General features: G+C 40.6%; 1 protein-coding gene across 1 annotated transcript in view; it reads left to right on the top strand.

Moving 5' to 3' along the window:
- Positions 1 to 2,927: 2,927 nt before the first annotated feature.
- Positions 2,928 to 17,819, top strand: part of LRP1B (LDL receptor related protein 1B) — a 575,326-nt gene continuing 560,434 nt past the window's right edge. Inside the window, exon 1 of the mRNA XM_065751000.1 lies at positions 2,928 to 3,012. Within this exon, the coding sequence (XP_065607072.1) occupies positions 2,928 to 3,012 (85 nt within the window). The remainder of the gene's footprint in view (positions 3,013 to 17,819) is intronic.

The raw sequence follows: 17,819 nt of genomic DNA, 5'->3' as shown, positions 1-17,819 counted from the left end.
AGTTCATTCTAGTTTCTATATAACTCAAAGTTGTAGTGAAGAAAAGACATTGAGAAACACTCAATTCTTTTTCTACTGCAAATACTGCAACTATATCCAGCTCAAAGCTCCTTCTTTTTTTTTTTTTCTTTTTTTTTTTTTTTCAGTTCTGAGATATAGGCAAAACATGTTATAGACCAGATTATCATTTAAAGATGTTGAATCATACATGCCCATAGATACAGGGTTGGATTATTCCTCTGATCACTTCATTAAACAATGTTAGGTTTACTCTTAGAAGATATGCATGACAGCTTTTATACTGAGGAGCTCTTTGTAGTTTTGTTGGAGCTGAAAAGGAGACACGGGACATCCCCCTGCTCCTGTGTATTTGCACTGCCATGCTCAAGTCATTCAGCTCAGTCACACCATCGTGACTTCAGAGCCAGTGACGTTCAATGGAAATGAAACGGGGAATGATTTATCAAAGGTCAACTTCTATTTGTTCAACAACCTGCATTTTAAAAGCAGGCTTCTGGGATAATTATTGCTTCAGTGCTGGCTTAAAGCATGCCACGTTTTTAGGCCTCAATTTGACAAATGCTTACTTGCAGGTAATTGCACTTTTTAATCATAATCCTGACTGTGTATGTCACTTTATTTCCTGTAAACAAGGAAACCATTGACTTATATTATAAATGTTATTTAAATATTTTAATAAGTTTAGGTGCATGTGGGATCTGCAGTACTAAAAGCAAGATCAATTAATTCTTTAAATGTTAATGTTTTAAATGAGTACTGTATCATGAAAGAAAATTATTCAATAGCACTGAGGAATGTTGTTAGATAAATATGGAATAAGACCAGAAAGGAGTAAATTAGAAATAAGGCATCATATGGCTGAAAACAGGATTTTTGTTGATGTGTTTTTAGGGGAAAAGGTGGCAACCCATGATGCTAGATAACAAGTAACATTTGGGGAAAAGCATGGCTACTTGTAACTGTCCATACCGTCAGGCTTTTGCAGAAGATGAAAGAGGTGGGAGTGGAAGGAGGATAGTTCACTGGCATTGGGTGGTAGATGCCCCATCCCTGGAGACACCCAAGGTCAGGCTGGATGGTGCTCTGAGTACCTGACTGAGCTACAGGTGGCCCTGTTCACTGCAGGGGAGTTGGACCAGATGGCCTTAAAAGGTCCCATCGACATCAAATCATTCTATGATCCTGGGATTTTGTAAAGATACTTCCATAGCCCAAGAACATGGCAACAACAAACTCTTCTGCACACCCCCATTTCCTTATACCATGTGACAGATATGGCTCATGGAAAAAGACTGATTTTAAGTAGGATTTTTTGACAATTTGGAATTTTACGGTTCTCCTGTATACATTTTCTCACTGTGTTTTCTTCACTGAGAACTAGAATTCTGATCAGTTATTGTCTTGTATATACTAATTGACTGCAAGGGAATCATATGAGCTCTGTGGACTGTAGATAAATGCAGAATTTGATCCAACTGGATTTTTCCCCTCATCTGTAAATTATGTGGAGTACTGAAGCTACCAGCAACCCACTGTGAGTGTTGCCAAACTGAGTCCATAGCAATCACTGGGGCCAGGATGGGGCTTTTCCCTTCTTGGACAGCAGTACCACAGAGCCATTCCTCCATATCAGCAGAAACAATTGCATTTTTCATGTTGTTCCTGGGTTGTGCGTTGTTCTTTCCTCCATCGCTTGGTCTTTCTGCCCCTTGAAGTTTCTTGGCTGTGTCACTTCATATAAAAAGCATTAGGTTCCATGTTGGGGAATATAAACATGAAGTTAAAAGGACTGAGGCTTTTAGTCTTGAAATGTAAAGGTCTCAGCAGTCAATTTCAGCACCTTGCTTTCTTTGGAGAAAATTCATATCTGAGGGTGATGCGAAAGCTTTAGCACCTCTCATCTGGCAAAGAGATCGGATTAAATAAAATATTGTAGAACTGAGATAAGCAAAGCACGGTTATGTTGTGTGACAGTTTCAAGATAATACACTTATTCAAAGCAGAAGTTATGATTTTGCTGCGGGGAACAAACATGAATTGTGAATGAAGGGGAGGACACGAGTGCTGGCCCATAGCAGAGAGGGCTGAGAGGAGGCCTCATGGCAGCTGCAGCTCCTCAAGGGAGCAGAGGGGCAACTCTGAGCTCTGCTCTCTGGCAGTGACAGGGCCTGAGAGGACAGCATGGGACTGTCTGATGGGGGCTAGTGAAAGGCTCTGCCCCAGAGGATGGTGAACAAGGGGGGTGCTGCTCAGGGCAGTGAGCTTGGCCCTGAGATGCTGGAGCTCAGGGGGTATTTGTACACCGCTCTCAGCCATAGGGTTTGGGTGACGCTGTGGGGACAGGGGTTGGATTCGATGATCTTTACGGGTCCATTTCAACTCAGGGCATTCTATAATTCCACAATTTTACGACTCCGTGATTCATCGCCCACTGGGATCAACTTCAAGGTCCACCACCAACCAAACGCGAAGTCTGCTAAAAACGCTTCAGGTGACAACTAAATCCCACGCGCCTCCTTCCTCGCGCTACTTCCCTTCACCTCAGCCCCTCGACGCAGCAGAGAGGACGCGTGTTTAACCACCCTTTTGCCGAGTCACCTCCGACCAAAGCTGGCCTGCGGATTAAAAAAAATCAAGCTTTCCACATCCTCCACAAGCCCCCTCCCCGTTCGCTCCAACGCCGGGCGCTCCGCGGGGCGGGGAGCGGGGCGGGCCGAGGACGGGAGGCGGAGCGCGGCTGTGCGGACCGGCGGCGCCCCGCGCTGCCCGCTCGCTGCGTGCGCTCCGCGTTGAAAAGTGCCGGAGCGGCTGCGGCTCCCGCAGAGTCTCCCGGCACGGCGGTGTTGTCGTCGTCGTCGCCGCCGCTCAGCTCTCGTCGACCCGACAGCGGGCAGAGCTCCTCCGCGATGTCCGCGTTCCTCCTGGTTCTCCTGGCAGCGCTCTGGGGATTACCGCCGGTCGCGGAGGTGCTGGCAGCGGGAGCCCGCGGAGGTGAGGGTTTAACTTTGCTCTGGGGTTGGTGTCTTGCCCGCGCACGGGGAATTTGGGGGTGGAGGGCTGAGTGACTTGCGGGGGAGCTTGGGGGAGTTGAGTCGGCGGTGCTCGGGGCTCCCGTGAGGAAGCATTAACGCGGAGGGGTCGGTCCTGAAGTGCGGCTGAAGTTCCCTCCGGTGACGCTGCCGCCCTCATCGCGTCCGAGCGTTCGGGCTGCGGGCAGCGCCAGAAGTTGCGACTCTTCCTTTCCTTGAGCGAGTCTCCGAGCAAAGCCTCAGCTGGGTTTTGGAGAGGTCTCCGTGTTTTCATCCTCCCCGGGGAGGTTGGCGTGGAGTGGAGGTATAGCAGATCCCTTGTGTCTCAGGTGCGCGGAGCTGCCTCGGGTTTCTCCCCTCGGTGCTCATCAGAAAGCAGGCTGAAGTGCAGCTGGCAGCCCTTTCCCTTCCCAATTGGACGCGGCTGCGCTGAACGCTGTCGTACCTACAGCGTGCCGAACTTAGCTTCGTTTTAGCAGGCACACGGTTCTGCCTAACGTTCAGTCCTCACCACTAGATATCTACCTCCTCTCCATCGCATCCACACCACCTACCAAAGTGTTTACGAACTGCTTGCAACTCGGTGGGAGGAGCGCAGGGGGCTCTGGCTGCTCGCTTTGGGGTGAGCTTTCGTTCTTCAACTCCCGAACCCCTCCGGTCCTTTCCCACTCAGCTATCGAAGCTGTTCAGGTGACTCGGGCAGCAGAAATGAGAAGCAACCGGCTGTCGGAGAGGGAAGTGTTGCTGCAGCATCCCAAACTTGCGTGTTAATAGCAATGCTGCTTCATAATTATGAGATTAGTGCAAAGGAAGGAAGGTAGTGTTGGGTTTACTGGCACCTGGGTAGCCTGCTCAGCCATAGGGGAGAGGTTCTTAGAAAACCTTTCAGCTTTACTAAAGGTACTTCAGTACCTTACTTCTGTCTGGGAAGATTCGTGGTTGTGTCAGTGTTGTTTGATGGCAAACGTTTCAAGAACTTTCTGTGATATTCACAGAACGGTCAGATTATACTTCGGCAGCTGTAGCCCTGTATCTGATCTCATGAATAAGAATCAAACTTGGAAACATCTCGCAGAATTGTTCTGGAAACTGATTCATCATCCTATCTCCTTTGATGGAGATAAGGAAATATTTCTGAATATTAATTTTTGTTGTGTAAATTTACTTCATTTTCCCCGTATTTCGTTTTCATTACCTCGCTCTGACTTAGTGTTTCACAAAAAAAAAACGTGCTGTCAGCTTACATTTTGATCAATCCTATCTTAAAAGACAGCATCCCTGTAAAGCACACCAGCCCAAAAAGTGGGATAAATCAAATTTGCTTAGAATCAACTAACTCATCATATCATAATGTCATGTCTTATCAAAACCGAGTGGAGTACAAATCAAGACTTAAAAGGCTTTTTGTTAAAAAAGTCAAATGGTCTCCTCATAAAAAGGTTGAGGCATCCAGACAGCAAATTACATTTGCACATCAGATAAACTTCATGATATACTGCTAAAATTATTGACCGTACCAGGCTGATCCTCCTTCACGGGAAGAAATTCTGAGGCACTGAAGCATGTGAGGTTTAATGTATGTGGAAGGCACTGAAATTTGGAATGCACTATGGTTCACCACTGGTAATAGAGAATTGGGAGAATGTCATGGATTGTGTTAATAGCACTGGCGTGGTAGCCATGGTAATGCTAAATATTAGCGAGTGTTGTAGGGAGAGGTAACACCTATTACACTGGTGGATGATCTTAGGAAAGAAAAGAGGAAGAAATAAAAATCCCACTGAAGTTTGAAGTAATGAAACCTCTTCTCTAGGTTTGCAGTTGACTGGGAGAATTTTATTGTCAGTTGTCCTTAGTTGGGTTACAAATGCTTTATTTTAAGCTGCATAAATAAAAGGAAGGAAAAACGGTGTGGAGAAAGAGGTGAAAAGAAAGCGAAGTAAAATAGTTTGGTGAGGGGAATACAGCAGGGAAGCTGATAAGATGAGGATAACAGCTGCATTATGCCACTTCAGTCATGAAGTACAACTTGCTTTTTGATGCCTCAGTCGATCTCCTCCTGAGGAAACTTGCAGCTCACTGGCAAAGAAGCTGTAATGGTTTCACTAAGGAGCTTGAGAAACCACAGTGGAGCTTCACAAGTCCAATCCCAGTGCTAGGGTTGGAAGCCCTGCTTGTCCCCAAGGACTTGCAGGTTTGGTCCTCTACTGAGTGGAGAAATGTTGTCTGGGAACTCGATGCTTGCTGAATGATGGGGTAGCACGCATTCAATCAATATTTTGGGGGTGATTTTAAGCTTTTTAAAGAAGGAAAGACAAACCTTCATGAAAGTGGCTTCTCTCTGGATTTGTAGTCTCCAAAACGTCAACCTTGGTTCCACTTAGCAGTGAATTTGCTGTTTTCAGTGTCCTTTGACCATGTTTAAGTAAAGGCTGGAGATAAATTACTCTGAGCCTGAGAACTCCGTTCCTAGGTTCAGCTGATGTTAATTTGGATTACTCACCTGTTAGCAGAATGAAACCAGGTGAAATCAATGTCTTCTCCTGATGGTGATTGGTGGCCTTCCTTCTCCTTCAAGGTGTCACAGTGAGCAGCTGGATATACTGGGAAGTTTGGCAGTAAGCTCCTTATTAGCAGTAACATTCTTGAAACTGAATGTTCTAAATGCTGCTGCACTTCACCAGCCTGAGTTCTGGCTTAGCAATCTGTTGGGAAGTATTCTCTTAAGGACCTTTTTCTGTGCTGTACTATGGAGCTTGTTCTCATACTTATTACCTATGTGTTCAAGACACACAAGTGGTATTAAGTACTAATATTGTACACATGAAAGAAATACATCCAAGGTCACAGTGACTTTCCTATTTATTTATGCTGAAGAACAATGTTGCAGGAGGCGTGTTCTGCTATTAAGAACTTGTCTGTCATGGGAGAGGCAAAATTACAGGGAAGGGTGAAAATATATCAAGGAATTTAGGACAGTAGTAGAAGGATGTGCAATAAGTAATTAAAGGGAGAAATCGTGAGAGACTTCCACAAATGCAATTTCAATTTTATTGGGCAATCGGTGATGTATGTTTGTTCTTGATTGGGTATATGATTGCATGAACAAAATCCTGATGCTTCTGGAGACTGAGCAAGCCGTGTGGTTATCCCTGAAGTGGTGCACACATTCCCTTTTCTGGCTTATTTTTAGTTTAGCTCAATGATTTTGGAGCTCTAGGTTAATAAAAGGAAAAAAGTGTTGCAAATGTACAGTTCAAAAGGGTAATGCTTTACAGTTTGAAACAAGATGCTTTCTATGAAAGGACTGTATGTAAACCTGTCCTGTAGCAAGCCTTTTACTCATTTATCATAGAGCTCTGGCAACTTTTCCTGCAGGTTGATGTAGTTAAGCTCCAAAGACTTGTGGAAAATCTCACTTCATGCAGTAGCTTTTTTTTTTCTGAAGTATTATATATAAACTTAAGTCTGTGTGTGTGTGTGTGTGTGTATATATATGTACCATTACATTCACACTGGTCCCATCTTACTCTAAAGCGTGTGGCAAAATTCATGATGGCTTCAGTGATACAAGACAGGAGCTCAGAAGTGCTTGTTTCTGTGGAGCTCTGTTATGCCCATTTATCTTCTGTCTGGAGTGGAACAAAACAGGGTTTTCTTTATCCTATTGATGTAAAGGTTGTAGGTAGTTTTAATTTAAGAACTTAGAGTAATAGTTATCTGTAGAGATGCAGGAACACTAGTTAGTAGAACACTGGTTGTGTTACTTTAGCATACTTTGAGTCATGTCATCTCATAGTTTCAATGTGTTAATCTGTCTTTAATAGTCACAATTTTTCAAATGTAATACTGTAAAATATTGCCATTAAAATGACTTCCTTATGCACTTACTCAAAACATTAATAATAAACAGTGGTAAAATATCAAACTTGAATTCTTTATGCAGGTAATGACTATTGAGGCTTAGTATGAGTTTGGGTTAAGTGCGGGCAATGCAACACTAGGTCCTAGATCTGAGTGCAATTGGAAATTAATTGGATTTTTTTAATGTAATTACTTAATGACTACATACCTTCCATCCTACCCACCAGTGTGTTGTAGTTACACAAGTTGTATTTGGTCTTAAATTATCTGTAAGCAATGATGAATGTAATTTACTGAATAGTTGTATTGTCTAGCTGTTTTTCATGATGGTAATAGAAATTCCCAAGGTGCTCTGAATTTTCTAATGCAGTAAAGCAAAATCTTTTTATTTATCTGGCTTTGTTCCTGTATATCAGTACTTCCCACCTATAATGTTAGCATGGAATTGGACTGGGGCTTTTTTTTCCTTCATGAACCCTTCCAATGTGAGGATAGAATTTGACACTTAAAATATGACTGTCCCTTTAGCAACAACACTGTTCTCCACCAGACTGTAGTAAGTTGTAGTTGTGTTAATAACCAAACACTGCAGTATATAGAGTACTAATAAGTATCAGGGCTTCAAAAAGATGATGTAATGCCTGTCTCAAAGTGAGAAACAGTCTTATTTCTCTTCAGTAAGAAGTAGAGTTAAATTTTCTGAGGTGGGAAAGTAGAGATTATGGTATTAAGAGTTCTAGGTGCAGTACACTGTGTTCTGAAATGTACTTTCAATGTCAGCTGATGTTTCTAACCAACTCGGGTGTGGCTTTCTGCTGAATAACATGGCCTTCCAGAGGAGCTGAGCTGTTGAAACACAGCTTCATTTCAGAAGTAATGTACGTCCTTTTTCTTTGTAAGATTGATGCATTTAGAATAATCTATGTCCTTATTGTCAGTAGGACATTCCGTGGTAGCTTCTGTGCGTGACTCTACTGAATGACTGTGCTTCAGGTGTGATTGGGTAAGTGCTTTAGAGACAAATCTTGAACTCTGAGAATAAGAAACATGTATAACTCCTCAAGGTTTCCACCAGCACAGAGTTTTATTTAGTAGTAGTTCAGAAGCTTTGCTATTTTCCTTTGAATGAACAAAGGAATCTTGGAGAGTGAAAACATGTCGTTTTGTTCTCTCAAATAGTCATACGATGATATATTGGAGGGGGAATAGACCATGTGCAAGACAAATGCTGATGCAATGCTTTGCAAATGCAGTATTTCTCCTGTGGGCTGTTTTGTCAAGGATGAATTCTTCTGCTCTCATGAGCACACGCTCCAGCAAAACAAAAATATTCATTTTTCATATAATGCTTTGTGATTTCAATTTGCCTATCTGCAAACTAGCAAAAATAATTGTTAACAGCTTTTAAAAATCAGTTTTGATATTGTCAGATAGTTTAGGCTGACACTTATTCTGCTGCTATTGGTGGAGAGCACTTGTTTGCACCTGTTGCTTTTGTAATATGCAGTCAAGCATTTTTCTTGTGTGATTTTTTTTCTTTTTTAAACTAATTTTCAGGCACTGAAAGATGTTCCCAAATAGTACTATCTGATATCCTTCCAGCATACCTCATTAGAGAGATGCTGTGGTGGTATGCAGGTATAAAAAAAATGCATATAACAAAGTAAAAAATGCAAGGAGATCACAAGAAAATTGCAGCAATTTTCTGGCTGATAGATAGACTTCCCAAAACACCTCCATCTTTCTGCTTGCTCTGAATGCAAAAGAAGAGTGAGCAAGGGAAGTTCATCACAATTCTTTTGCATATGCAAACACTGATTTATTTGAAGTATATTGATATTTGTGTAAAACTGTGTGCTTATGAAAGGGAAGAATACTGTTTAGCAGTGAAACTTCTCCAGAGAATGGCTTTTCTATTTGATAGCCTAGTAAAACAAAGACTGCAGACCTGAGCTAACACAGCTGAAAACAATGTATTGTTTTGTCTTTAGTAGTAATCGGGTCAGGATTTAGGAAGGCAGGGAACTTTGGATCACTTCATTTAAAATATCACTGAAGAATCTTGTTTGGAAGACAGGTTATTATTATTTTGTTTTGTTAGAGATTTTGTGCAAAAAGAAGTTATTTCTTGCAGTATTTTTATTCCAAACTTAGATTCACTTCGGCTTGGCATTCTTTTATTGAGCGCACTGTATATTTTAAAAGTAAATTTGGAAAATAATTGGATAAAATCATGACTGCTTTTCTAGAGGACTATTACAAACTGAGAGAATGAGTTATTTCATCAATTATTCAATTTTAATAAATGCTATATTGACTATTTCTCACTTAGGGGGAAAAAAAATCACTTGTTTTGGGGAGATCACCTTTTCCTGAGGTGAAAGAAACAGGCAAAATTCCAGACAGATCAGTATGCTGATTTGTGTGGTCTGCTACTTGGAAACTGTTAGGTTATGGGTTGGACTTAGTTCTGTGTGATGCAGACAAGGCTGGCTCATTTTCTAGATGAAGCACTGTACTTACCATTTGAGATGTCTAGTTACTGCTAGTTTTCACTCACTTGAAGTACCTAAGACTCATTAAAAGGAACTCAGAACGCAAAATCTGCTGAATTAGTGTAATGAAATACAGTGACAGGGATGTTTAACACGGTATTAGAACTGTAGCTCATTCTGCTTCCTACTGCATGAGCAGGATAAGTGAAAATAATAAGATGACACCTGGGTCAGGAGTGAGTACTCTGTTCTGAAATCATGAAGGTTGCTTTCTAGTAAACAAAACTGTCAGTGATCCAAAACTCATGGGAGAGTGTGTACTCTAGTACTGATGCTGATGTACCATCCAGCTTCCCATTTTCTGTGCATGCATAGGGGTGATAAAATAATCAGTGTAGCTGAAAAACTGGCAATTAATATATAGAAACGAATGCAATTTCACTGTTAGGCTCCTTGAAGTTTTCATGTTGTCTACCATTTCTCAGCACCTGTGCACTGTGGAGCATCTTTGTGGGGTTATCAGCTGACATACAAATTGAATGTAAAAATGTTGGGATTCTGCTCTTGGTCATAGGGTTTGGGTGGCTTTGTGTAGAGCTGGGGCTTGATGTTGGAGATCCTTATTGGTCCCTTCCAACTTGGTATTGTAGGAGATTTTCTATTTTAATACTTGGTAAACTACTACTGTCTATTTGGTTGGAATAAATGAATGCTGTGTTGGAAAAAATGAAACCTCACCTCACTAGAAATAGTGTAAAATAATGTATTTTGAGTGAGTGCATTGGGGTTTTATTTATTTATTTTGAGTGATATCTGCAAGCAGAGTTGGATACTCACAACTGAAAGCAAGGGAAGGTGGCTGCAGAACTAAATTCTGAGCCAGGAGGTTCATTCTTATATTTAGATTATGGAAAGAACAGTGAACAACGAATGTTTTCTGGTAATGTCATTTTATGGTATTTTTAGGAAAATATTTTAGGCTACATTGTTAAATTGTGCAATGGAGATGAAGCGAGTTGAGATGGCATGTGTGGAAAAGCTAAGGTGCTACTCTGTGCCTCAGGTTGGGTTGCTTTTATTATGCTTCTGTGGACAACAAAGCGAGGCTACAGCAGAGCAAGCGTGTACCTTGCAGGTGTTGTCTGAAGCTTGCCTGCCTGCAACAGTTAACCATATAGGGCTGCTGTAAGTCATTTCTGTGAGAATGTATACATGGATATGTGATACATTAGACAGGGAGAGATACTGTTGCAAAGTACAGTCAAACCAGAACGCCAGAAGGCCAAGCAGACATAGTCTTACACCATGACCCCAATGGCCCTATTACTTCAGTGCTTCATATTGGAGCTTGTATCTAGATCAGTGTGTACAGAGCCATCAGTGTGAGATCCTTTTCTTGGCTTATGTTACGTTTCTCTTTCTGGGTTTCAAGGCACTGTGATTTAAATGGAGCTGACAGTATACAATATTACCCATTTACTCTGTAGATTATACTCCTCTGGAGAATTGGTGTCAGCTAATCTGCCACTTTGATATTTTCAGAGGCCTGCAAACTGTGTATACCATAATAGTGCCGGAGAGTATCAGATAAGTTCATTTTCTGTAAGTTCATTTTCACTAAATTCTAAGGAGGTATATGCAAATATCCAGCCTTTGTTGCTTACTTTGTCCTGTGAGTAGCTTTTTTTTCTGTGTAGAAATCTGGTCTGTCATACCCAAGTTTGACTGATCTCTGGGCAATGAGAAGACAGTTGGAAGCAGATGGCTTTCAACAAAATGATGGAGTTCTGTAATACTGCTCAGATACAAACTGTGAGGCTCCATATTTAAAACACATTCAAGCAAGTAAAACTGCTTATTTCTTAAGTTTTGCTGTGGAATATTCTTAATACAATCCGTGCACTTATGTGATATCTACTGCAGGAAGCTGAATTCCACTAAGCAATTAGTAGTGTTCAGCAACGAGTAAAACACTCTGAGCCATGCTATGATTTTGTCAGTGAGAATCGTTAAAAGCTCTTCAATGAAACCGCACTGATTTGCGTTAATTGGTGGCCTGTCTTTTCACAACGGTGTCATGCTGTGACAAATGTGCCTTGCAAAGACAAGGTAATGCAGCTAAACGTGCAGTGACTGCTGCTCTTGTGGTGTTGGCTGGGCTCAGGAGGTGGCCAGTGACTGCAGGAGTGCTTAATGTGTGGCCGTGGAGTGTTAAGAGCACAACTAAAAGCATTTACATGAAATAAGTGCTAAAGTAGTGGTAGCTGCAGCACCACTTGAATTCTGTATCGCGTTTGTGAGTTGGTAGTTGGATCTGAGTACTTTAAAAAAGGCTTTTTATAATGAAGCTTATATAGATGAGAAAAGTGTGATGTAAGTATGCAAAATTAATAGAATACCTCTCAAAGTTTTACACGTTTTAATGAGTCACAGCATTGCAGGGGTTCTGAGGGGCCTCTAGAGATCATCTAGTCCAATCCCCCTGCCAAAGCAGGCTCCCCAGACCAGGTAAATGGTCTGTTTAGCATCACAGTGGGCAGTTTCTTGCTGAAGATGGCATGGGCATGTCCTTGGTGGTCCTAGGAGTGGAGTAGCACTTTCAAGAACTGTTTCTTGAAACCAACTATATTGGGGCTGTGTTAGTTTTGGGAAGAATGCCAGTGTTGAGCATGTTTATCTTGAAGCAGTCACAACTGGCTGATCATGCATGCATAAAACTAACAAGGGAAAACTATTTTTAAGTACTTCTAAATTTGCATTTAATTCCGCATTTTTATTCTGTGTTTAACAGAAAAGCTGCTGTATCAAAGTGGAAATCTTTGAATAACTGCTTAACATGACACCTGATAAGCATTCACTGACCAGGAGCTTTGTGTTTATACTGTGAGTAAATGGAGTGGTTAACTTCACTTGTTCACCTTAGATTGCGCACTGGTACTTTGAGTAGTATATCTCACTTATCAAATTTCCAAAACCTCATGCCTGGGAAAGCCTCTCCTGACTTCAGGAGTCCAGGTGCTGCAGAGCTTATTAGATAGTAACAGCTTTTGTGGATTCAAGTGCCTGTTGAATGCTGCTTTCATTTGGAATTGCAGCCTGAGGGAAACAAACAGGCGAGAAGTGGGTAATGGAAACAGGCTAGGAGGGCTACTTGTAGATTACTGGATTATTTCATTTGGTAGAGAGCAAGAAAGGCCATGTCCAGTACAGAAAAAAACACAACTTTTACAGGTTTCCACTGTTTCTGAACCAAAAACTTTGCGTTCCTATGAGTGGAGATAAGCAGCAATGTTAAGCCACAGGGAAATCAAGCATCCTTCTTTTCTTCATGAAATTACAGGATTCCTCAAAGAAATTGTTGTTGGAAATGAATGTTTTAGTGAAGAACTCGTAGATGAGTTATATCTAATTATCTTAATGGAAATGAATAGTAGTGGCCTCTGGGACTTCAGGTACCTATGGATGTGTTTTACATTCAACTGTCTTGTAAAGAATAACATTTTTTGTGACTGATAAATAACTAAGGTTTAAAACAGCTCATCTCAATAGAAACTGCTGCCACTGCAAGGCACAAATGTCAGCGGTGTTGCAGTGATGTTTTAATAACACAAAGTAATCTGTCCATACTTCAGTAATAAAGTTACACACGCTCCAGTTTGCTTTCTTGTGAGCATCTTACTATTGACACCTTTCTGTCAAGAAGATGAAGTGAAGAATAAAATCTAGCTTTTCTCTCATGTTAAATGTATTCTGCAAAGCTTTTGTGAAATACGAAGTCTGTGGACTTTGTAGATAGTGTTTGCATTTGGGACTTGCAGGGAGATTTACATGAACTTTGTGCTGTGGAAGTGGTTGCCCTTTAAAGCAACCAGTTTTATATAAAATAAGCACATTTCTAAAACTGTATTTTGTAGATTAGACTAATCTTTACTTTTTTTTTATGAAGTAGCAGAATACAATTATCAGTAAAAACTGAGATTTCAAAATCGGTGAGTTTGAGTGTATGAGTAAACTGCTGCTTTTTTTTGGGTAATAAAAAAAATTATACTCTAGGAAACTGTTGTGTGTTGAAACTGTTTGATAAACAGTGAGGTTTTGGACTACATTATTAATAGTCATCTTAATCCTCTTGATGACATGAGTGTTGGTTCCAGTGATAAAAAAAAAGATTAATATAATCAGAGATGTCAGTCTGCTGGGCCACCAAACATCCAGAAGAATATCCTTCAAAAGCAGTAAGTAGGAGGTATGCATATGAATTTCATTAGCTAGTAATAATATGCATCCCTATTCTTGGGAAGGAACACCTCTTAAAGCCTGTGCTTTCTGTTAGCCTGGTGGGGCTCATATAACCCTTATATCCCTTATCTTTGCAAGTTTTTCTGCATAAGTTGTTGGGGTAAGGTTTTCCAGAAACTTCCAACATCTCTTAAATAAAATAGTTTTTTTTTTTTAAAGCAAAGTCTCTGAAAAGCTGGGATGAGAGAGTGTTGCAGTAGAGGTTTGAATTTGGATTTAGCTGAGTGCTGCTGATGGCAGCCCTGAAGGGGGATGGATGTGGAAGAGCTGCTTGCTTATGTAACTCATTAATGAGGAAGAAATTCTATCTTTCAGGGCAATGATACCAGAATAAATGCTAGAGTGGGAGGACAGCCTTTCATTTTTCTTCCTGTTTTTGCCATTGGTGACCCTTTGCTTGCCAGATAACCCAAGAGCCAGAATGCCTTCTTTGCTGGAGGTGTCAACTCGCTGTGCTTTGTTGGAACCAAATAATGAGGACAGGCGTGAGCAGATCTTGGCCATGGTAGTATAGCCCTAGGAGCTGAAGTTGCACTCCTTGAGTGATGCTAATGCTTGAAGTTGCCCAGTAGCACAGATTTTGGAGAGAATTTGTATCCCAGAAAAGGGTGAACTATTACTGAAGAGGTAAAAGCTGTGGGGCTTCTTAAGTGCTTTAAGTAGGACCCTACCTGATATGGAGCAAGAAAAGGAAAGGCATTGCCAATCTCCCTCCTATTAAATGGGTGCAACTAATGTGTTCTGCTAAAATGTGCTCATCACACTCTCTAAAAGAACCAGGTTAGAAATCTACAATAAATTAAGCTTTACTATATTTGCTGTTGTTGTGTCCCTAATATAGGATTGGAATATGATTTGAAGTTTGTGAAAGGAGTGGAAAAAAATGTCCTGGTGCCATTTAATTAACTGTCTGGCCAATATATCTCCCTTTTTTTTTAATTTGAGAATCTGTACATTGCAACTGGCTTCAAGTATGCTCTTGGACAGTTCTGCCAACAGCCAGAAAATAAACATGCTAAAATACAGAAAGCCCTGCATAGCTCCACACGTACCAAATGAAATCATACCTTGAGCTGTAAAGAATATTTTTGTTTTAAGATACAATGCAGTAATTGCATGTTTAATGAAAATAATTCGTTAGGAAAGAATTAACATCTTTTATAAGCATAAGATGCAATATATCTTAGTGTGTTATGTGGGACAATAAAGAGCAGTGTGTACAGGAGCAGGGCTTTTTTAAGATTATGATCATCTTGTTTTTGAAACAGAGTTCTTCCCTTAGCCATTTGCACACTTGAAAAAAGATTAAATTTCTTTAGATTATGGGTAATATTATGGGTATTATTAGCTACTTTTACATATTAAAATGAGGTGTCTCCTGCTAATTTGATGTTCATGTTCTACAGTTGAAGTCTCTCTCATGGGCTTTATCTGGTTACCTTCTTACTGGATTAAGACATACTGGAAGACAGATGTAAATCTACATTACACAGCTAATACTGAACAGATGTTTTTAGAACATTTATCTCTATTGTTCTAAGTGACACTGCAAAATAAAAAAAGCTGGAAAACTTAATTTTTTCAGGAGCTACTAGTGTAAAGGAAATTCTGGGTTTGTCACTTAGCTGAAAATGTTGGTGTCCAATGGGTAGCTTATGTTTTTACTTTATTTCACCTCAAGAGGTGAGGCCACATTTGTGGATATAATATGTATGGCCTAGCTCTTCTTAAAGATCTAGCAAGCATCTCTGATGTGTTGGTGACCTACTAAGTGATCACATTTTGGGAGGTGCAGGCCAGGTTTGAAAGAGCTTAAGACAAGTGAGAGAAATCAGTGTAACATATTGAATTGCCTCCAAAACAGCTCTTGCTGTTTCTTCAGTCCTTCTGGTCCAGATTCCAGCGGTAGCTCTCGGGTTGGAAGGTTAATGACTCATTTTCTGAGTAGTGCAGATTTCTTTCATTTTTCATTTACAATTATCTCCACTGCTTTAAAAACTGAAAGGCACTTCCAAAATGCATTGTACTCAGGCATTATTGCTGTCAATTAAAGTTATTAAATCATAGATCTTTAAAAATGAAATCCAAATATGCATTAATGTTTCCGTTGCTCTATTGCCACTCCATTATGGAAGTGGCAAGTGTGGTATTGGTATTGAAGCAGCTCTAAAAGTTGGTGGCCATCTCTGCCTAATGGTAAAAATATTCATTCGGATACACACTTTTTTGAGTGCTTTTTTTTTCTTCTTGAAAGGAAGAGCCTTGAGAATGGAAACATTTGGGAGGAGAGCAGCTACAGCCTCTGGCTGTGGGCTCGTAACTGGCTGGAGTTTGGTGTTGGAACGGATAAGCAAATATTGGTCATATCTTGCATTTAGGGCCAATAGAAGAAGAAACAGGCACCTTCAGAGCCCCACAGATAAGCATGTCACAGAAGGTGCAAACTATACACTGAAGAGGTCAAAATACTGAAATACTGGAGGTGGTTGTTTTGGAGAATGGAGGATGATGAGGATGAAAGACAAGGGTTTTTTTTTTTTTTTTGCAGCCTTTTAATGAAGTATTATGATCCTCTGTGAATTCTTTAAATTAGCAATTTCATTTTTCTGCAAGTCTACTGTACTTTGACTCTTAACTGAATTAAGTCCCATTATAAATGACATCTTTCCAACAGTTGGGATACAGGTTAGCACTCTCAAGAGGGACAATTTAATGAGGTTGTTGCTATGACAGCTTGGCTCTAGGCATCATGTGTGCTGCCTCAAAACACCCTCCCTCCCCTCAAATATTATAGCAACTTCTGTGGTGGGTTTTTAGAATTTTGCTCTTAGTGAGATTCAAACACAGCACTTCATATTTCTGTTTTCCTGATAACACAGCTGAGGATTTGACAGTCCATGCTGTTCATTTCTTCTTTTATTTCTGAAATGCTAATAGTAGTACATGGTTTGACAAGCAAAAGAACAACAAGGTGTTAACTCTGCAGTAATTTCAAAAGATGCTCTAAGGACTAAGTCAACAGATTTACAGAAAGAGTAGGCACATACGTTGCACTGTTTACAGTGGAAAAAGTACTGGGCCTGTCTTTCTTAAATTCACATCAGAGAACATCTCAATGGATGAAATGAGTTGTTTACACTGTAACTGGTAAGCATACAAGCATTCCCACTATGCAGCAGCCATGCAAGATGGTATAGCTATCTGCATTCAGCAGGAGTTGCCTGTGGTCTACAGTGTAATATGATGTCTCAATTTCTTGAAGATGTTAAATCAAGAAGTTGTTTCTCAGGAAGGCTTTCTGTGCAAGTCTGAAGGTTGCTGAAGAGATTACATGACTATGAGGGGCAGCAGCTTTTTCCTGATCCCCTTCTGTAGAGTTAGGTGAGGGGTTTGCCATGAGAAATGCTTGCTCTGGAGCTGTGGCTATTTTTGCTGTACTAATGCTGCCTGCCTTGGTCAAGTATCTCCCTGGACAGGAGATAAAGAAGTGACTTCTCTAGAAATAATTCCCCTCCATCCCTACCCTCCTCTACTGGCTCTCTTATTTAATACAAGCTTTTTAAGGTTAAATTTGGGTAAGCAAGTTCCTGGCCAATGGCTTTGAAACCAGATGTGATCTATTATGTGGTCCTGCTACTTGTAGCTTAAAAAGTCTGAATTGTTATTTCAGTGTTATCCCATTAAAATATTTCAGGTTGAGAGTTCAAGAGGCATGGTGGCAGAGGAAGCAGTTGCTATTGTGAATATTCCTCTGCTGTTTATCTATGAAATGAGGAAATGTCATGTTAAAGCTCAAATGAGTAGCTCTTAAATGTGTTTCTGCTACTTCAGTGTTTTGTTTGCTTCGCAAACTTGAGTTATTCCTCACATTTCTGTCCCCTCTTCACTCAGCCTTGGAAGTGATTTTTTTTTTTTTTAATTCTGAATAAGCATATGAGTTAATCACACAGAAAGGAGGCCTGCTCAAATCTGACATGACCTATATAAATTGCCTTAAACACTGACCTGGAGTTCACCAGTTCAGTTAAGGATGAAGTTTATTCCCATTCCATCTGTGCTCGCTCTTCTTTTCTGCTTACTTGTGAATTACTGCATCTCTCCTGCCATGTGA

The sequence above is a fragment of the Cyrtonyx montezumae genome, unplaced genomic scaffold (assembly GCF_038088225.1).
Source record: "Cyrtonyx montezumae isolate F1298 unplaced genomic scaffold, pur_monq_1.0 scaffold_7, whole genome shotgun sequence".
NCBI classification, from domain to species: Eukaryota; Metazoa; Chordata; class Aves; order Galliformes; family Odontophoridae; genus Cyrtonyx; species Cyrtonyx montezumae.
Note: the sequence above shows the minus strand (reverse complement) of the source record. Positions and strands in the feature narration are given on the sequence as shown.